The 22,413-nt window shown below is 40.8% G+C and overlaps 1 protein-coding gene across 1 annotated transcript in view; it reads left to right on the top strand.

Moving 5' to 3' along the window:
* The first annotated feature begins 15,656 nt into the window (after nt 1-15,656).
* Nucleotides 15,657-22,413, top strand: part of LOC137293852 (ribosomal protein S6 kinase alpha-5-like) — a 45,607-nt gene continuing 38,850 nt past the window's right edge. Inside the window, exon 1 of the mRNA XM_067824626.1 lies at nt 15,657-15,808. Coding sequence (XP_067680727.1) covers nt 15,739-15,808 — 70 coding nt within the window. The 5' untranslated portion in view covers nt 15,657-15,738. The remainder of the gene's footprint in view (nt 15,809-22,413) is intronic.

A 22,413-nucleotide genomic window follows, 5' to 3' on the forward strand; every position in this document is an offset into this window, starting at 1 on the left:
GACTCTTTATAAACACTACATGAGATTTATAAGGATAGACCCCATGGCGATATGTCAGTATATGCCTGTTTCACCACATGTCCAGAATGCAATGTGTTACTCGAAACTGCCAAAAACCATCAGTTACGACCTTCCCTTGCTTACCCCCGGGATTACAGCGACTGTGGACGGATGACCTGTGACTGACCGGACGCAGGCCCAGTTGCCATCAAGTTATGCCACCTGACAAAGGGACGCGCCACCTGCTGCACTTACGACGCTACAACAACAGGCTGTTGCCAAGAGCTAAGAAATCTGTAATAAGCAGCGGTGTCAGCAGCTTGCTGTGTATTTCTTTGGTCAGCTTGCGTTGAATTCATTCACACTGATTGTGTTTGAGTGTTCAAACATTAATTTTGCATATCAGCAGCATTGTCAGGAGGATTCATTGTTTGATGTGACACGATACGATGAATAGTTTGCAGATGGAAAATGCATGTTGAGTCCCGCGAAAGGATCTTCTCTCTCCGACACTCTTGCATTTTAATACATTCAAGCCTAGTGTTTAAGGGCTTCTCAGAGGTAGGTCCATAACTCAGAGGTATGTCCATAACTCAGAGGTAGGTCCATAACTCAGAGGTAGGTCCATAACTCAGAGGTAGGTCCATAACGCATAACTCAGAGGTAGGTCCATAACTCAGAGGTAGGTCCATAACGCAGAGGTATGTCCATAACTCAGAGGTAGGTCCATAACTCAGAGGTAGGTCCATAACTCAGAGGTAGGTCCATAACTCAGAGGTAGGTCCATAACGCATAACTCAGAGGTAGGTCCATAACGCATAACTCAGAGGTAGGTCCATAACTCAGAGGTAGGTCCATAACGCAGAGGTATGTCCATAACTCAGAGGTAGGTCCATAACTCAGAGGTAGGTCCATAACTCAGAGGTAGGTCCATAACGCATAACTCAGAGGTAGGTCCATAACTCAGAGGTAGGTCCATAACTCAGAGGTAGGTCCATAACTCAGAGGTAGGTCCATAACGCAGAGGTAGGTCCATAACTCAGAGGTAGGTCCATAACTCAGAGGTAGGTCCATAACGCAGAGGTAGGTCCATAATGGCAATATGATACCCTTTGTTTTTAAACACATCGCGGCTCTGGAAATAGCAAAATACAATGTGAGTATTGTACATCTATGCTGCTGTTAGCACTATTCAAGCAATGTCACGACAGGATGACAGAATTGAGATTAACAGGTTGTACCTATTTCCGGAATCGAACCCGACATTGGCATGACGAGCAAACGCTTAAACCACAAGGCTGCTACGCCAGATCCGGTTATGGATGTCGAAATAGTTAACGCTGGATTTTTTATATATTGAATTAGTTCTTGCGTTGGAGTCATGAAGTACTAATGAACGCTAGATATGCATCGAGCTTTCAATTAGTCACCATCAGTTATACGAGACGTAGGGCTAGCGTAGTGGTTTAGGTGTTTGGTCGTCACGCTGAAGACCCGGGTTCGATTCCCCATATGAGTACAATGTGTAAGACTCATTTCTAGTATCCCCCGTCGTGATATTGCTGGAATATTTCTAAAAGTGGCGTAAAACTATACTCACTCATCAGTGAAACCGATATATACTACACAAAAAGCCTCCCTTGGAATGACGCATGTGTCAGTTTGCCTAAGTCATGTCAGTTCGAATACAGCTACACAACAATCGGGTGTTCTAAACTTCTTTTGAGTAGTATATTACTCTGTGTAACCGTGCTGGCGCTGAATTACAAGATTAAAATCGTAGTTTATATAAATAACACTTCTTATTCCACTTCCCCTACCATAATTCCGGACATATTATATTAATATGCACCGCAATGCTATACCAACCTGTAATCGCCGAGACCACATACTAGTACAGAGATGTCCTGAAAATTGAATGTGACGTCTGATAACAGAATTCTTTAAGAATTATAATCCTTGTAACTGAACCAACTAAATATATAAAGTCAGCGAGAAACAACCATTATGCAAACGACCGTGAGTTTAAAGCGTTGTTTCTTCAAACTGTAATCCTTGGTTTGATTCTCACCTGGTTTTATGTGTACATACTTGAAAGTCGGATTTGAAAATATGCATGAAACATGATCATTAAGTTTCATATTTAACATATCAAAGCGTTTGGGGGAGTTCAAGAGGGTAAGCCATATCTCATTGTCATTCAGATCAACAGAGGTCCACGTTAAACCCCACTGGCCCCCACCTCAGCAAATCGACGCATAAAGTCATTCAGCTCATCTCAATCACACCTTCATAATATCGGTCATCAATAGGTGGAATCCATATTGGATTCACTAGTTCACTTTACGGTAGCCGAGATTCAAAGCGGCTCATAAATTAATGAATGCTTCATTTCTATTGGTTGTTAGTATTCGATTTTCAATGCAGTGATGAAAAATCTTGAGTGTGTCTGGTTTCACACTTCGTGATGTAACATTCCACTTACATATGGGGCAAATAAACCAAATGCATAGTTAAAGCCAAAATGTGGTAAAAAGGACTTTGACATTTGATTTTGGCAACATTCCAGCAAGTCCAGCAGCAGTCTGTAAATATTCGACTCTGGACCAGACAATCCACCGATCAACATCATGATATACGGTCTAAGGAGTTAGAATACAATAACATGTGTTACTGACATCAAAGTCAGCCAACCTGACCACCCGATCTTGTAAAATGCTTCATACGACAAGCCAAGCGTGTTGCTGAATATCAATTCTATTCCAGATCTCCACGGGGAAACCGACAGATGAACCTCGCAAAGAGACATGGAGATATACCGCGATAAATAGAACTCCAATCCAAAACATGATACTTTACTTCGAGTTTCATTTCAAAGCTGTTTTGTATTACTTGCAGGTAAATAACCTCTACTGATAGCTAGATGGGCAGATACATGCATAAGTATCTTTTTGAGACTGGGAAGGGGGCCACACTATTGAGAAAAAGGGGTGCACACTTCATTTTCAACCCAGTTTCAATGGCCATTTAACGAAGGTTCGGGACAAAAACGGGTGGATCCACCTGTGGTATCAACGTAGACGCTGTTGTTACGTACCATATGATTCTTTACAACATCGTCCACGAAGTTCGGCAATGTTTGTCTGATTTGAGTACGAACTTGTTTGAAGATGTATTTATTCATTCAAGTTTATTTCGTAATTAAGGGGGCACTGGTGTCGCTGGGGCTGACCGTTGCCTTTGTTATTACTTGTTTCCCATGAATGAGCAGCCCAGAAATCCAAACTGGTTTGCGATATATGCTGCGTCAGCCGGTGCATTTGGAAGTACAAGGATGTGTTCTCGCACTGAACATCAAAGACCAGTAACAATTTCGTCTTGGAAGTACCGACATGGAAACAGCATATCCTGACGTAACATCGGTTGATCTTTTACAGCATAGGCGGATCCGGAGGGGCTGCATGGATGCGTTACCCCCAACCCCTTCTTTTGTGTTGACTGAAACTCGTGAATAGTGTTGCCTCACCCTTACTCTTACTCTCACCCTTCTCAAAAAGCTGTATCCACCCCTGTCATGTTAAATTAGGTTGAAGAAGACATTTCGTAAATTAAAAATGCACTTCAAGATGAATTCATTTAAAACCTCATTGTATGAAAGGCCACGGGCCCACATACAACGAATTTACGTCACACATATTATAAGATGCAAAGTCAAAGTAACAAATTAATTCGTACCACTGACGCATGATGTGTGCCTACAGCTAATTGATCTCGTGTTTAAGAATCATGCAGACCAGTCAACTTGGATCATCAATTGAAATAAAAACCGCTCCGGGAAGCACTTGATTCTTTGATAACCAGTTTACCGTCTTCCCCATGCTGAACATCATTTGCTTCGCGTCGCATTCATTGCAATATAGATTTTGATTATCCAAAGAACTTGGTTTTCTTTCATCTTTTCAACTTCCAAAATACCTGTCACAGAACCTTATTAACTGTGTTAATATCCATACGATGTAGATATCTCGCAAATCAGATGTTAACTATAGCAAGATCTGAACCTGAGCCAACCGCCTTTAAGCGAACGCTCTACCCACTCTGCTACCTCCCCGTTTATAACTGAACACATCTTCAGTCTTACTCCTCGAGATTTAGGAACGTGAAGCATTTTCTACAAAGCATGAACAAGTACACCAAATTAACGTGAGCGTCGTGCCGGTCGCCCGACCAGAACAGTTGTCTTCAGGTGTGCTGGCGAAGCAGGTATGCGGCGACATCAAAGAAGGCGGTGTTCAGGTGCACGTGGGGTCACCAGGTGAGAAACATGCGGACAGACAGATGCCTCTCTCCGACGGACGCCATGACCCGGAAATGTTGTAATACTCATCAAGGCTAATGTTTGTGTCTTTATCTAAATCTCCAAGGGAGAAACTGTGTCAGAAGGGCTACATGCTAAGACGTTTGGGAGACCTACACTAGCAGAGCAATTTTAAGCCCCGTGAATTTCGCAACGCCAGTTACGAGGACAACAATGGGTGCGTCCCTCACCGTTCAGAGGCGGACATGACAGGCTGTAAATTTCAATCAGCGACTGAATACACTGATATATTGATATTGTTTTTATCAGCTGACTGACTATATTCATCGCTGACTCGAGGCTCGCATACGCGTCGGCCTAAAGTTTACAAATAAGCATGAGTTTGCGACTTACTCAGCGTCAGTGTTGTCCGGGGCAGTGTGGTGGCGTCAGACATGTTTTTCACTCATACAAACAATCCGCAAACGGTTGTAATTGTGTTCCTTCGGCGCAAGGAACGTTCGAAGTTGGTAAAATGCGATTACCGTATGTCCTGTAAATAAAAATACAAATGAATGTCACAAGGGAAAAATACAATGTTAATATGAGATTCTAGCACTTTACTTTTTCGGCAGAGTTTCATCCAGGATTCGAACCGACGACCTCAGTTCTAGAAAAAGTACTAGAAACTTTACTTTACTAAAATAGTAATCCGAAATATAACATAATATGTTACATTTGACCACTTTCTGAATGGCATTGTGTAATAAAATGAATATAGAATAATGTGTCCTAACTGAATATTTTACTTTGATATCTGTTCTCACTGCTTAAAGTGGTGAAGTTTGAACCATATTGTATTGGTGTATGTTAAAGATATTGTACATCCAACGATGGAACCTGCATTTAAACGTACGTGCGTGTGCGTGTGCGTGTGCGTGTGCGTGTGCGTGTGCGTATTCAATGCATGGTGGGCATTTAGATGATGGAAGGTAACATAACAACGTATGGTATTGATCTAATGTATTAACATTCACCTGATGAAGGGGTAAGAAGTAGCCCAAAACGTAGTGAACACATGCAGACCAGTGTTCTTACATCCCTCCAGTGATGTTGATCGATAAAACCTCTCTCTCTCTCTTTTTTTTTTCTCTCTCTCTCTCGCGTGCGCGCGCTGTGCTGTGTTGTGCTGTACTGTGAAGACTCTGTGAGAAGAGTAGTGACCCGCTCCTACAGGGCAACATACGTCGTGAAATCGCACGTGCTCCTCTTGTTTATCTTACATCAACTGAAAACATAGGTGCGATTCCGTGAATAGGTCGCGTACTACTGTATTTACGGTAATAGAGAGGGAAGCGTTAGATGGTAGTCTCCCGCAGAGCATCTCTAGCCTAACGCTACCAACCACACAACACTGTATAACAAGTAAAGGCGACACAACGGTCACAGATTCCTGCCCGCACTGGATTAATATCGGGGAGTGGGGCGTGATGACCAGGGGGAATGGAGCCGGACTCCACCACGACAACGCCAGATGCTTATTTTGGCTCCACCTGCAGGCACCGACTTAAAGGTGGGTGGAGTGTGCGTTTAACTAGGTGACCTCACTATCTGGATCAGTGTGCTTTTGTCCAGTATAGCGTGGCGTGCATCAGATAAATTTTGAGAAAAATGTCAAATAGTGAAAGTGGTATCTGGGTGGAAGTAAGGGTGTTAATAGTACCAGCAACTGCAGTAACAACAATAGAAGACGCTGTATTCTACAGTAGTATCACATGCATATTTGATAGTAAGCGTATTAATGGTATCCGCAATAGCAGTAACGTTATTAGGACGGGTTGCACTACTAGTAGTAGTTGTAGTAGTAGTTGTAGTAGTAGTTGAAGTAGTTTAAGTAGTAGTAGTAGTAGTGGTAGTAGTAGTAGTTGTTGTTGTTGCTGCTGCTGTTGCTGTTGTAATAACAAAAGTAGTTGTTGTAGTAATAATAAAAGTAGTAGTACTAGTAGTAGTAGTAGTAGCAGCAGCAGCAGCAGCAGCAGCAGTAATAGTAGTAGTGGTAGTAGTAGCAGCAGCAGCAGCAGCAGCAGTAGCAGCAGCAGCAGCAGCAGAAGAAGAAGTAATACCGGTAGAGGGGGTATCGGTAACGTTATTAGTAGGTATGTGTTGTAGAAGTCGTTAAATAGTAGCGTTGAAAGCAGTAGTAGCAATTGTAGGAGAAACATTAGTAGTAGCCGTAACAGCAGCAGCAACAATGCCGACAGCAGCAGTGGTATTTGCATCACTGGTAGCGGAGCTGCTGCTTAATTAGTACCAATATTTACTATACAGATTTGTTTTCAAAATCTGAACGAGAAGGCACTAAAGAAAATGAAGATACAAGTTGAGCTAACTCCAATGACATGAGCAAAACAGCAGTTTAGGCTTTGTCATCGCAGTGCTGGGCCCTCCTGACGTCAAACAATGCCATCAAATGTCTCCAAGACATTTTTTAGCGGTCTATCATGCGGCACAAAAGCTGTGTTGCAGACACAGGGGGCGGAAAAGCAATGACGTCAGAAATATAGAATAAGGAAACATTCAGACATAAACCAGATAACATGACATGTGTATATACTTACATTTACGTACAACTGTTGTGAACAGTTTCTGGTGAATCTCATTTGAGTTTAAAGTAGCTGCATTTATTAAAAAAAAGTGTATATTCATGAAAATACACTTCCCCGTTTTTTAAAGGATTTTTTATCATTTGTTTTTTATCATTGTTAAAGATAAAAAAACGTATATTCATATATCCAGTGTCCTCTTAGATATGTCTGGAATAACGAATAATCCCTGTCAAAACTAAGACCCCTTTTAGAATAGATCTACAGTAACCCAGCTTGTCGTAAGAGGTGACTATGGATAACGGGATCGGGTGGTCAGGCTCTCTGATTTGGTTGTTATAGCATCCCAATAGCGTAGATCGATGATCAAGCTGTTGATCACTTGATTGTCTGGTCTGCATAAGACCATTAGTATGAACAGGCCAACTCCATGCAGCGAGACCAATACTGAGTGTCACCGTGATGTAAAACAACAAACCAAACAAACAACCTTATTAAACAAAACTGGAAGCATGAATGACATCAGTGCATAAACTGCGTGAATTGTACGCAACTTTGTTGACCATAAATATTATTACGACCCAAACAAAAAGCACGTGTGGGATCTAAATAAACTTGGCCTCAGTATTATTCGTTACACTGCTTAAATGAGCATTGAAACGAAACGAATAGTGTAACGAATAATACTGAGCCTAAGCATACCTAGACTTTGGATGTGAAAGTTAGTGCCACATAATATTTGGCTCTCACTATCGTCCCATCGGTTACGTAGATGATACGTGCGAGTTGAAACATTCTTATACGATTTATTGCGCATGAATGCGAAATTGGCAAGATTGGTCAATTACGGTGACATGATCTGTCACCATCTGGTCTCTCGTTCATGTACGATCACATAGTTGTGATACGTCCCCATAGAGTCCAAGACTGGGTCGCGATCTGAAACGATCATCACGATCGTGGTCCCCGATTTGGGACGATCTGGTACGTGCAGGTACGCCCCGATACGTCCCCATAGAGTCCAAGACTGGGTCGCGATCTGAGACGATCATCACGATCGTGGTCCCCGATTTGGGACGATCTGGTACGTGCAGGTACGCCCCCTGACGTTCATCACGAACCGATGAGCTCTGTGGCGATAGGATACGAATCAAGGTGATTTGAGCTTCGACTGGATCCCGACAGGTATATACATACAGCCGAGTGTCCATGGAGTTCACTGTTTCTTGAATCCCTACGGTGAACACCACAACCCACAATCGTTGTTATGTTTGTCTTGTCCACGACTGATTCTAATCGCCACGATTAGATGGGGTATGTTGCGTGTTGTTACGATGCAATACGATTTGATGCGATTGAGTGAGTGAGTGAGTTTAGTTTTACGCCGCACTCAGCAATATTCCAGCTATATGGCGGCGGTCTGTAAATAATCGAGTCTGGACCAGACAATCCAGTGATCAACACAACATGAGCATCGATCTGCGCAACTGGGATCCGATGACATGTGCCAACCAAGTCAGCGAGTCTGACCACCCGATCCCGTTAGTCGCCTCTTACGACAAGCTGAGTCACCTTTTATGGCAAGCATGGGTTGCTGAAGGCCTATTCTACCCCTGGACCTTCACGGGTCATGATGCGATTGGAATAGACATGGATTTCAGCAAGTAAATATGAGTACCAAGGCACCAACTCTGAACTTTTGTATCTATGCCAACGGCAAGGTACGTCACTGGACCGACGTAGAGTTCGACGTTTCCGGTGCAGGCAATTAGAATATTAGACTAAGGCTTAGTCTCTGAATGTATATAATTTTGTTAGTAACAAGCAAACCCATTTTAGCTGAAAAGGAGCCCCTGGGAGACCAGAGATTCAGAACCTGAGGAAATCAAGACTTGCTTCATTTAAAGCTTTAGCACTGCAGAAAAGGCTTGGCAGTAGGCAAAATAATGTGGTTCAGGGACTGTGAGACAGACTAGTAGAATATGACGATGAAACTGGTGAAACTGGTTCAGCCATGTATCAAGATATGTCTGCATCCAGTTGATGGGACACGCAGGGGCACGTTGTTTTCATTATGACGTCATCTTTCCGCATGAGAACGCCTGATAAATGTAAGATCAACCATAGACAATCTGTAGCGCAAATGGGTTGCGCAGCATAGAGAATATGACAAGTCTTCGTATATGCGAGCAAAGGTTGGCAACGTACTTTCCTCGCTTCGCTTTCATATCAAAATAAAATATCGCCACCATCAAAGGCACACTTCCATTCCCTCACTTGGCTGTGCTCTTCCGTTTCTTACCCCATGTTTAATAATTACTCACGTGAAATATGTTTTATTCAATATTTTAAGCTCCACTCGTGGTATTCCGATAGTTCTTCCCCTCCATTACCCCTGCCAGCTTCTGGTTGAACGGAGTGACGGAGTGAGTGAGTGAGTGAGTTTAGTTTTACGCCGCACTTAGCAATATTCCAGCTATATGGCGGCGGTCTGTAAATAATCGAGTCTGGACCAGACAATCCAGTGATCAACAACATGAGCATCGATCTGCGCAATTGGGAACCGATGACATGTGTCAGCCAAGTCAGCGAGTCTGACCATCCGATCCCGTTAGTCGCCTCTTACGACAAGCTGAGTCACCTTTTATGGCAAGCATGGGTTGCTAAAGGCCTATTCTACCCCGGGACCTTCACGGGTTTACGGAGTGACGGAACAAGAATAAGCAGAAATTAGAAAGAAATAGCACATTGCCTAATTTTATCATGAACCTGTTGGCATTTATTTGTCTTATCTGTCGTCGCTATTGGTAAAAGTTTCGTAACATTTATTCTACATATAAACACTTCTGGCGCAGTGGGCGAATGAAGCAGGGTAGGTAACTGTGCGTTCCATATAGAATAGATCTAATATCCTCCTATTCTTCACTCGGTTCAATCGGAAGCTGGACGGGGTGGAATGGAGGCGAGGAACGGTCTAATATACCAAGAGTTGCACTTAAAATGTTGAATAAAAAATATTTCACGTGAGTAACTGTTCAACATAGGATTGGAAATGTTAGAGCACAACCATGTGAAGAAATGGGAGTATAACATCTGATTGTAGCGATTGTTTATTTTGACATGAAAAATATTTGTCGAACCGAAGCGAGGAAAGTACGTTGCCAACCTTTGCTCGTTTCGCTCGCATGTAAGAAGACTGGTCATTTTCTCTATACTGTGCAACCCATTTGCGCGACAGTTTGCCTGTGGATCAACAATTCTACGGTACCACATTGTACCGGTCATCCTGAAGAGCCCGTCAGAGCACTTGCGACAAGACCCGGGTTGCTTCGTACGACATTATCACCTTGAAACCCATTCGTAAATAGTCGCCTCTTTCCGTAACATGCAAGAACGCCATCCGGCTTGCCGGAATGACACGAGTAGTTACAAAAGCTTGAAACCGAGACCGACTCGTGTTGTTCCGTGACAAGCCGAATGGAATGGACCGAGCGCTGACGAATGCTTTGAAACCTCGACACTGCAACAGCCTGCACATGTGCGGAAGATTGAGAGACTATGCTCCCCCAGGTGTGATCCATACTTGTTTCGTCCTTTGGTAGCTGGGAGGTGTCAGACAGACTGTGACCAAAAGCGATATTGATTTGTCATGAGCTTGACCTCTGTTATTTTCCTTTTACTGTCGTCGTACTGGATTTATGTCCACTCTTGTCCAATTTGGAAAATGACATCGCCGTTACGTGTTCATATAGGATGAAAATATGTGTTACCTCAGGAACTAAAACCCTGGGCCTAGATTTTCGAAGCTCTCTCACAGTTAAGATAGCCGCTAGGTAAGGTTAATGTATGGCACTTACGACTATCTTAGCGCTAAGAGAGCTTTGAAAATCTGGTCGCTGGTCTTTTCTGAGTTCATTGAAAGAACTGGACGACACAAGCCTATTCAAACATATTATTACACTTCGTCCCACCGTCATCAATAGTCTACAGGAATTTAAGGTTTTGATAACACAGTAATTGCAATGGCTGCACGGTTTTCCTCACACCTCAGGGATATTTCTAGGTCAGGGGTGAAAATTGACTGACGGCGTGGTCAAGCTGAGGGTACGTCTGTCCGGAGAGCGGATGGTCAATGATCAGACAAAGAGTCAAATACTCAGTCTTGCACTGTCGATCCCATTTTTGGCAGTCTCCTGCTGGTGGTTCTTTTAATCAAAACAATCATTCCTTGAGACCTGTCTGGCAATCAAACTGGTGGTGTAGTCATGGTGATCATGCCTTCCGGCACTGCTGATAGTCACGTACTTTGAGTGCTGGTATTCCTCTGCTACAAAATTGTTACTAAAGTTCAATTCCGGCTTTGTTTTTGTTCTTGTTTTGATCTGAGTAAAACATGTTCCAGTTGCCATTTTAAACACGGAATTTGGTTTTCAAAGAATAGAGCAAAAGGTAGTATATGCGAACTTATCATATGCATGTATGTGAAAACATGGATAGTGCCCAAGAGTATAGTTCACAGGGGTTCGTTTCTCAAAGCGATTTCAGCGCTAAGGCTGTCGTAAGTCAGGTTAAGGTATGGGAGTTACGATCGCTTTGAGGGTTTTCAAAGGTCTCTTAGCGCTAACATAGTAAGTGACATACATTAATATTAACTTGCGATTGTCTTAGCGCTAAGAAAGCTTCGAAAATGTAGGTCCTGGGCTTCGTACCTCAAAGATATTGTAATCCTATGAGACGATCGAAACTCGCATACTTAACATTGACTTACGACTGTCGTAGCGCTACGATCGCTTTGAGGAACGAGGCCCAGGAAAAGTACCATGCCTCCGCTCCATATGATAATGTGGCAGTATGGGCATTACGATCATCTTAGCTCTAATATCGCTTTGTGTAATAGGGCCCTCTTTGCGCCATTCTGCTGCCATCTTGTGACAAGAAATCACTCTAATAGAAACATGGCTGTATGCGATAAACAAGACTTTTTGTCACATTTTCTCTTAAATCTCTAGAATGTCATTACAACGTTAGCAGTTATTCCTTTTTACTTATACGTGTAATAAGTATTTTTAGACGAATTCAAAATTACAGCCATCCCGGAAGTTTTGAACAGTTTTAAGAGAAATTAACAAAAGAAAAGATTTTTCCAGCAATTGATTTTTTAGTAGTTGCATGTGGATTTCATAGAATTTGTGATGTGGAAAGTTTGTCATATGAATTAAGCATATTTTATCTCATGATCGAAATAGGGATTGGTAAACAGCCCAAACATTACTGCCCAAAATCAGATTACCGTTTTAGTTTGTGACCTTAATCTCCCGCCGTTGGTGACCCAGTTAAAGAGTGCGGTATCTTAGTTCAAATCCAAAGTGTTTTTCTATTGTTATTTCTACTATTACTATACTGAAAAGCGAAAGAAACGCAAGTTTCGTAAAAATAAGATCTCATAAAAGTGAGCGTTCGTGTTGTCTTCTATTTAAAAAACTTGACAAAAACATGTTCGTTTCTTTTCAAGTTCCGTAAATGCTTAACACTTTACATCACAATCATTTCTCGTGTGAAAGGAGCGGAGAGCGACGAGAATGCCACAAAAACGAGAAGGGAGCGTTCAATAAAATTTATCGTCAATATGGACGTCCGACGTATAGGTGAAACATCCCGTCATCATCAGAGGCAAAGATCACAAAACTGCATTTGTGAAATCCGTCGGTAAATCAATTATCTCAGACTCTGTTGTCAACTAATCCAACCACAAAACCAATCGGGACAACATCCAAATCCACTCGAACGACATGCATATAACCGCTGAAAGAAAGCTAGCAGTAACAACCCCGACTCGCCACCGCAAGTCCTCTATCGACAGAGGTCAAGGTCATTTCATCCACTCTACTCTATTAACTCCAAGCGTTGTTTTTTCCCAGTAATCCAACCTTTTGATTTAATAGGGTTTAATTATCTTCCTGTTTAATTGGCTTCCTCGCAGCATGTTCCCTGTCCATCACGTTACTGCGTAATCCTACTGAAGTTAATTTCCTTGCGTATGATAGCTGTTGTTATTGTTAATCCTACACCATATATAATTATGTTCATCTTTAAGCGTTGCTTGACAACGCATAAAGATCTTTACAGAAACCACAAAATTGATTTCTTTTATATCATAATTATAGCGTTAATTTAGGAATAAAATAAAATCAGTGGCCTTGATATATTTAGAGCTGTAATATTATGTTCATCGTTTCAGAAACGACGATATTACAGCATAATACATAAGAAGTTGTCCATTAATCATTTTCCACGTTTATTTCGTTTAATTCATAATCATAGCTTTACTTTTGGAATAAAATTAAATCAGTGGCCTTGATATATTTGGTGCTAAATTTAGTAAAGAAGGTCTGTACTCTCCCCGGTTCGATTCCCCACATTGTGTGAATCCAATTTCTGGTGTTTCCCGCCGTGATATTGCTATAATATTGCTAAAGGCGGCGTAAAATCACACTCATTCACTCACTCACTCTAGGTAGGACATCTAAAACTGGGATAGCGTCACTGATAGTGAATGGGCGACATGATACTGTATCCTAGGAGACACAGGATTCCGACAGATTTGCAATCAGATCTTTCACCACCTTATTTCATATGATTTGTTTGTTTAATTTCACATGAATCATTTGGGGAAACATTCTCCCACCATGTTTACAATATCAGATTATGTTATTTACTCGAGTGATTAAATATCCTCAACATCCTCATCAGGAAATGGGAGGTGGAGTAACCTAGTAGTTATGCGTTCGTTCGTCACGCCAAAGACCCGGGTTCGATTCCCCACACGGGGGATTCCCATTTCTTGTGTCCCCCGCTGTGATATTACTGGACTATTGCTCAAAGCGGCGTAATAAAACCATACTCACCAGAACATGAAAAAATGAATTGCTTTCCAGTTGCGAGTTAGATGAATTCCACCCGACGGTCTTTTACGCATGTCCAGTATAGATCCAGTTTGTTTGTTATATTCCAGCTATGTGATTGCTGCATTGACAAGATAATCCAGTGATCGAGATCATGAGCAACTAGACAGAACATGCACCCTATCCCGTTCGTCGCCTCTTTCAACTCGGGGGGCTGGGGAAGCCCTGGGGTTAAAGTGTTCGCTCGTCACGGCGAAGACCCGATTTCGATTCCCCACATGGACACAATGTGTGAAACCCATTTCCGGTGTCCACTGCACTAAAACTGCGGGAATATTACCAAAGCGGCGTAAAACCCAACTTACTCACTTCGGATTACACCCAGGAAGTGGGAACTTTTTCAACAATAAAAACACATGCAGAAACCGGATGGCTGGTGTGTATAACAGAATTGGACGCTTGGGAACACCGCTATTGCATAAGACCCGTTTGTTTCTGGAAAGGACGATTACACATTATGGCTTACTGGAGCTTCCTTGCATTAATAACCAGGATGGTGGTGGTAATGGCAGCGATGACTGTTCAAGATTGTATATCAGAGATAATATATTCTTGTAACATATGTCATATTTGGGATGACACTTCCATAATAAAGAACAACGTCTAAATTAAAGTACTGTCGGAAATAGGAAAAAAGAATGATTTTTCACAAAGGATTGTACTGAAGAGAAATGTGCAGAAATGAGCAATGCGGATTTTAAGTCCAAAGCGACGTATTTGGAACAGACTATAGCTTTATGCAAATTAGTGTGCCGATGATATTATAGTGCAAAGGACGCTTTTTAAAGGTTCCCTCCCAAAAGACAAACTCAGTGAGTACACAAATTAGCTGACCCATGCTGTCCACCCCTATTTAGTTAATGAGCTGACCCGGAGTAAATAAAGACTATAGTAAAAGACATTTCTATCTCCTGGGCCCTTCTCCTTTTGCTGACCCATCAGTTCAGTTCAATTCTTTTGGTTACCTGGTGATGAACATGAAAACATACATTCTTAGTACAGTCAGGGAAGCTGATTCGTTACAAACATAAGCCTAAGGAGAGCATGCGGACACATTTTACTTTAAGTTTATTCTTAACTTTGAATAGGAATTTACCAAGATTACCGAGCTGGTTAACATTTTGGGTTCGCAAGAGCGGGACAAGTTGTGACTTTTTCCAATTATAAGGCTCAAAGTACAATTTCCTTGAATCTTGATAAACAGGGCATTTTAAAACAAAATGGAATTCATACTCTATGTAGCTGGAACAAGACAGGACATACTTGATGACTCCCACCCAACCCAACCCCAACCCCTACCTCCCCATAACAAAATTGGTGAACCCCACCTCCCATCCCCTACCCTCTCCTAAAATCACGACTTAGGACTCTCTTAGCGTTGACAGAGCTTCGATTCGATTCGAGCTTAATTTTATTTACCTGCCATGTGTGTCAATATTCCACATGCCAGCTTGAAATATACGAAAATTAACACAGATTTGGAATTGTACAGTGAAGTTGTTGACCTTGAGCTAATAACGATTCGTGTCATCAATACTTTGTGGTTAAGTGTTTCTTAATTCTTAGGTTTCTTTTAAATGTGCTGCAAATGATGTCTTGAAAACAACATCGAAGTTCAAGATGTTGTCAAAGCTCAATATTTAAGAATTTCAGTTGTTCAAGGTTGACTTTAATATAATGCTTTGACGGGCACCTGTTTTTGTCACGTGGCATTTCAACCAAAACAAAACCACGTGCTTTGTTACTATACATAGCTATCAGCTATACTTCCGGTAGCTGAGGCTGGGCATTTTGGGAAGGGAAGTCTCCAGTCGATCGCAAAAACAACCGAAGAAATATTGTTTACGAAAACAAGAAATTTGCAAATATTTGCAGCATGGAGACCCTACTCTCCGCTGAGGCAGACTCTGCAGGGTCTGATACGGTCACGATGGAGCTGAAAAACGGTAAGCGAGTGCCATTTTCTGGGTATGCGTCCGCAGAACTTGTTGCAGTGTCGCGATGTCGCGAGTTGATCTCGAAGTACGCAACTTGTCGCATCAACGTGCAAGACACAGGTGTTTAAACCAGTAGAAAAATTCATAAAGTCTTTTTGTCCTGTTCAAACTCTCTGTGGTGACATTCAGTTATTTCCGGGGTGTCGATGTTTCGAGTAGGGAAAAATATAGGTCGCGGTTTATAAAACCAGATCAAAATCGTCTGCAAAGGTTGGATAAGATGCACTGAAATTGACCTTTGGGTGCTCCGAGCGTTGTTAGCAAGTTGTTTTTGTTGATGATTCTATCCAGACTAGACAGGTATTCTCTTGTCGCCTATGTCCGGTGTTCTGAATGGCGCAGCATCTGTCTTTGACGAGGAACCCAGGCTGTTATGTCACGAATAGATAGGTTGCTTGTCAGGATTGTTTACATCTACCCATCTGCTATAGGTGAGGTTGCTAAACTCTGTATTTGTTTACAAGTTGATATAACACACAGCCAGTTAGTCCCTGTCAAGTGGTTCCAGATATAAGGTAATGTCACACAGATTCTGTTGATTTAATAATTTACAAACGTAATCAATGAACATCAACGGGATGTTTTATCAAATTAAACCCTCAACCACTCCCTTATTCTTGAGAAACCTGACATGAATCACTCTGACTGCTAAATTAAGTTTTCAAAATCCTGGATCCCTCTTTATTCAACCCATGCAGTAAGTGTCATATTGTGAACCCAAACCATTATATGTACTTCACTATACCAGTCTAAGTAAACTTGGCCCCAGTGTTAGTTGTTACACTTCGAGACAAGGTCTAACAAAACCTTTTAGGAGGTCGCATCAGGTAACCGTTGAGATTGACCAGTCAGGTTACCAAATAGCGAAAGTGGATATTGGCACATACCTTTTGAACTTTTATCCATGCAAAGATTTGTACACGAACAATTCCGAATGCTATTTTCCCTATGATTACTTCTGGGTGATGCACATAGAGCGAGCCACAACAGTAAATAAACAGTCACTAAAAATACTGTTAATAGTTCAAGAATGTCAGCTTGCGGAAATATTAACTAATGGTAACCATGTCATCAGAAGCCAAAAAACGTTTAAGCTGGAGGTATATCAGTGTTATCTGTGGATTTTCTTTTGTTGATAGATCTATGTCAGTGACTGGTGTATTTTGTAAGCCCCATCAAACCTTAAGCAGTAGCCATTGTCTGATTGGTTAAATCTGTTTATCCATCTCGCATTTGATTGGACAGTCATAGGTCGATCAAAGGTTACCTGACATGACCTCCTATTAGGGTTTGTTAGACCCAGTGTAGGAGTGTAACGAATGACAGTGGGGCTAAGTTTACTTAGACTTGTTAACTTTACATGTCCTAGATTATGAAAAAGAAAGTAGCGTTGAAGTGCGATGGTGTAACATGTTTTCAGGGTAATAACTCAAAAGATAATCACATACATTATTGCGTATCAGTAGATTACCTAAAACGTAGTTTCGTAATTAAATATCATCTCACCTGTCATAAATTTATAGTCAAAACTGTTTGGTCATCCGCCGTTTTCCCATTTTGTGTCTGTCTGCCAGTGTGAATGGGAGAAGTGACGTATCATGTTTTCGGGTTACTCGTTATAGTGCGGGATCAGTACGTTGTATGGAAGCCCAGGTGATGAATTCTTCTCAGTAGAAATCAACAAATACAACATGTCATTTTAATTAAGAGTCAAGAAAACTTACTTTTTTCTTGATTATTTGAATGTTTTATTATTTTTTTTGTGAAAATTGTTAAAAATAACATATTTACAGATGAGTTATTCAATCATGTACATTCTTTCCTCTTGGTACGAAGTATGCAATGCAAAAAAAATATGTAAGAGATGACAAATTCAGTTTTCCTTCGTCTTTTTATTCCCCAAGCATATAATGCGGGGGATATAGTAGACACCTTGTCTGTTCGTCCTTCCGTAATCATTTTGTTTCTGGAGCATAACTCAGAAACCGTTCAATATTTTTTAGACCAAACTTGATAGATGTGAAAATCTCAACCTATAGTTGTGCCTTTTGCTATTTACAGAGTTTTGGCATTTTTATTTTTTTTGTTTTTCCATGGAATATTTTGGTGTTAGTCTGATGGTTGGGTGGGCTTTGTTTCCGGAGCAGAACTAAAAAAACGGTCAATATTTTGCTGCAAAACTTGGTAGATATATCAATCAGAACTTAAAGTGGTGCCTTTTGCTATTTACTGTTTTTTGTGATTTATTATTTTCTCGGTTTCCATGAAAACGTTTCAGATGTAGTCTCCAAAGTGAGAGGTGTGTTACGTTTCCGGGGCACATCTCAAAAACTTTGTAATATCTGTCAGCAAAAGTTGTTGGATATGTGTGGTGCCTTTTGCTCTTTACAGGTTTTTGTGATACATTATTTTCTCCGTTTCAATGGAAATTTTTCGCACTTTGTCTCAAAATGGAGGGATGGGCTTTGTCTCCGGAGCAGAACTCAAAAAACGTTCAGTATTTTTCTGCAAAATTTGTTGTCAGAACCTAAAGTGTTTTTTGTGATATATTGTTTTTTTCAGTTTCCATGGAAATCATTTGGACTTTGTCTCAAAAGTGAGAGGTATGTTTTGTTTCCGGAGCACATCCAAAGAAGTTCCTAATATCTGTCAGCAACACTTGGTAGATATATGTGGCAGACTCCAATGTGGTGCCTTTTGCTGTTTACAGATTTTTTGTGATTTATAATTTTCTGGGTTTACATGGAAACGTTTCGGACGTAGTCTTAAAATGGAGGGATGGGCTGCATTTCCGGAGCAGAAGTCAAAAACTTCTAAATATCTTTCCTGCAAAACTTGGCAGATATGTAGATGAGACCCTAAAGTGGTGCCTTTTGCTATTTACAGGTTTTTGTGATTTATCATTTTCCCAGTTTCAATGGAAACGATTCTGACTTAGTCTCAAAATGGAGCACAACTCGAAAACTATTCAATATCTTACAGCAAAACATGGCAGATATTTGAAGCAGACCATAAAGTGGTGCATTTTGCTATTTGCAATGTTTTGGCATATTTATTTTTCCTGGTTTCCATGGAAACAATTCTGACTTAGTCTCAAAATGGAGGGATAGGCTTCGTTTCCAGAGCACAGCTGGAAAACCATGTCATATCTTTCAATAGATATTGGCAAATATATGAGACAGATCTTGAAGTGGTGCCTTTTGCTCTTTACAGATATATGGCGTTTATATTTTTAATGACTTCCATGGAAAGGATTCAAACTTAAAGGTCACTTGCAACGTAAAACACAACTTGGCAGATTCTGGTACCTTTTGGTATGCAATTACCGAAACAAGTCATAAAAAATGCCAATTCAATCTATAAAGTTGAAAAAAACGCGATGAAAAAAAAGCCCGCAAAATCGGAGTTCAAACGTTTCACTAAATTCCCCCCAGTGCTGGGGGGAAAACTGGTTTCAACAGCTGTGCTGCGCTGCGCTGCGTCCATAACGCATGTGCAGTGAATAGATTCGCGGAGCTTGAAACAGTATGCATACTGAGGTCGTGATCAGTAGTCTAATCATGGTTGTGTACACAAACAAGTAAATAATCTGCTCATTATGTGAAAAAAACATGTTGATTGTGGTGAGCAGTCTCTGTCACAGAGAAAGCTCAGTGTCTGGTTTATTCAAACCTATGTGTCTGCCTGCCTGTCTGCTAAAGACAACATGCAATACACAGCTTCAATCATTGACCACGTGCGATTTGAACTTAACACCTTTCAGACTATACGACATAAAGAAAATAAGCTGATTTATGACTCGTGCACCCGAGTCCTGTGTCTGCCACATTATGTAATTAGGCACGTGTGATACACACGACATGTTTTTATGTCCGTGGGTTGCAAACAAACTACATCCACTTTTTTCGGATGACTGGATCTGACGGAAACTGGTGCAAACTCTTGTCAGTTTCAAGTCCTGCTTTGTACTTGGACGAATGACAGATTCCAGCCGCACAGTAGTTTACTATCTCTACTGGCATGATTTTTTTATTGGATCGAGCGCAAATTCAGAGAATATGTATTTTCCAAACCCAACATCTCTATATACAAACTTCATGGATAACAACTTCTTTTAGTGTATATGATTTTGTTTGACAACAGTATATGAATCCATACTGAAATGACGGATCAAGTACTCTAAAAGAAGTTGTTATCCATAAAAAAATTTACTTTCTGGTGACTGGCTATACTTCTAAAATGCCCATCAAACAGATCATCTTTCTGTACACACAATGAAACCTAGCATATCAGCAAATGAAACAGCCAATCGGAAGCCGTCGTTTCACTTGAGTGCATATCCACCCGCTGTGGCTGGGTTCGGTCTCCCGAGGGCTTCGTTTTGAGGGAAGTAAGCCCAAGTACAAAATATTGCACTTTTGAATCACGATTGTACGCTTATAATTGTGTTTATTTATTTTGTTAAAAGCAGCAGTGTATATTATATGTCATGAATAAGTGATAAATGCGTTTTAATTATGTTTGATTTTTTGGTTGCATGTGACCTTTAATCTAAGAAAACATCAAGTAACTGTCAGATGATTTGTCCTTTCAAATATGAGTGAGTGAGTGAGTTTAGATCTACGCCCTACTCAGCAATATTCCAGCTATATGACGGCGGTCTGTAAATAATCGAGTCTGGACCAGACAATCCAGTGATCAACAACATGAGCATCGATCTGTGCAATTGGGAACCGATGACGTGTCAACCAAGTCAGCGAGTCTGACCACCCGATCCTGTTAGTCGCCTCTTACGACAAGCACAGTCGCCTTTTATGGCAAGCATGGGTTGTTATTCTACCCCGGGACCTTCACGGGTACTTTCAAATATATGGGGGCCGGGGATGTCTTACCTTCTGATGACTCTTGTTCTTTCATAATTACAACATGAAGACTGTGTCATATAATCAGGGTAAGTGGAAAATTAGTCAAGAAAAGTTACTTTCTTATAGTTACTTGTCCTGTGGCCAGTGTTTTTCTTAAACAGAATTGAACCCCTGATTTTGTCGGAAGCAAAGTTACCTGCCATGTATTTTAATGGCTGTAAATGGAAGGTATAATTAGAGAAACATTTACCAGAAATTAATATGGCAACAAGCTCCAATTACTTCTGGAATTCTTGTCAACTCTTCTTATCTTGCTAGTATTGTCAGTACATCATGTATGAGTCTGCACAACAGCATTGTTCGAAATAGTTTGAGCAATTGAGACAGGTTAACGAGTGCAAAAAAATGAAAAGTTCCTGACAAACCTTCAGGTAAATATTAGAAGGATGATGTCTCCAGACCTTACCCTCAGTGACAGTGTTTATGATGAGTATGTATGTAGGTCTTAAAAATCATGTACTCCTTATTTTCCCAATAAAGCAGTACAGGCAAAATTTATGGGAACATTTAGAATACTGAGTGGAGTTTAATGGTGGACCAGAAATCTTGTTTAGTTTTATATGTACTTGTGTTTAAACAAGTCAGTAGACAATAAAACGCAATACTTTTTCAAATAAATACATCTTTAAATAATAAGACCATACACCATTGCTGTGGTGTGTATCTGCTATATATTCTGCATTATTTCCACCTGTATTGTGACTATATTTTTTCTGCATATATGCCAACACTGCCCTTATCTGGAGCACTGTTCAGCCCTAGGGCCTGATACAAGTTAGGTTATATCGTCAGTGACATTAATCATTATTGAACCTACCTAGACTTTTGAGGAGTGAAATGTTTAGACACTTTTTGGCACCGGTATGGCAGGTGTAAGGTTGAACACAAAAGGAAAATACTTTTGTTGATTTCCGCTAGATGTTGATTAGGCAGCAGGAAAAAAGTATGTGAACTTTGTGAGACTTGTTTAGAGTTATCTCCCTTCAGTTATAGGCACAGATCTGTCATCACTCGTCATGCTTTTTTGTGTTTTGAAAGTTGGGGATACAAGTTGTACTTGTAGAGTTGTACTGTTTGAATTAAGTCTGTTTATATTGATAGTGATAGTAGGTATGTTGTTTTTGTAACATTTCATTTTTCATGTTTCAACTTTTGGGAGCCCTGATTTCTAGAGCATGTAAAAATGTCTTAAAAGGTTTGTCCTCATTTGAATCAGTTATTCAGACCTGCTTGGCTGATTAAACATTTCACAAGACATGCTTTTGTTCATCCTCATTGTTTTCTTGTTACTTGAAGAAGCAAAGTATTCACCAACTAGATGTGGAAATGTTTCATTGTTACAAACAAGTATTTGAAAGCATGGAAATGGATGCATGAACACCGTCAGAAATACGCTTTTATCTGGCGGTACTCTTTCTACTCATACATATGGGAGGCGGTACGGAAGCCCAGTGCTTAAAATGTTTATTTGTGAAGCCAAGGGCATGGGTTCGAATCCCCACTGTGTCCTTTACCTGTTTAATCTGACCTTCTATTTAGTTTTCATAGCATATGTAAACTGACTTTAGCCAAAGGAAAACCAAACACAAATACATGGAAGTATCTCAAATGTATTACTGTTTGCTTGAA

Source organism: Haliotis asinina, chromosome 8 (assembly GCF_037392515.1).
Source record: "Haliotis asinina isolate JCU_RB_2024 chromosome 8, JCU_Hal_asi_v2, whole genome shotgun sequence".
NCBI classification, from domain to species: Eukaryota; Metazoa; Mollusca; class Gastropoda; order Lepetellida; family Haliotidae; genus Haliotis; species Haliotis asinina.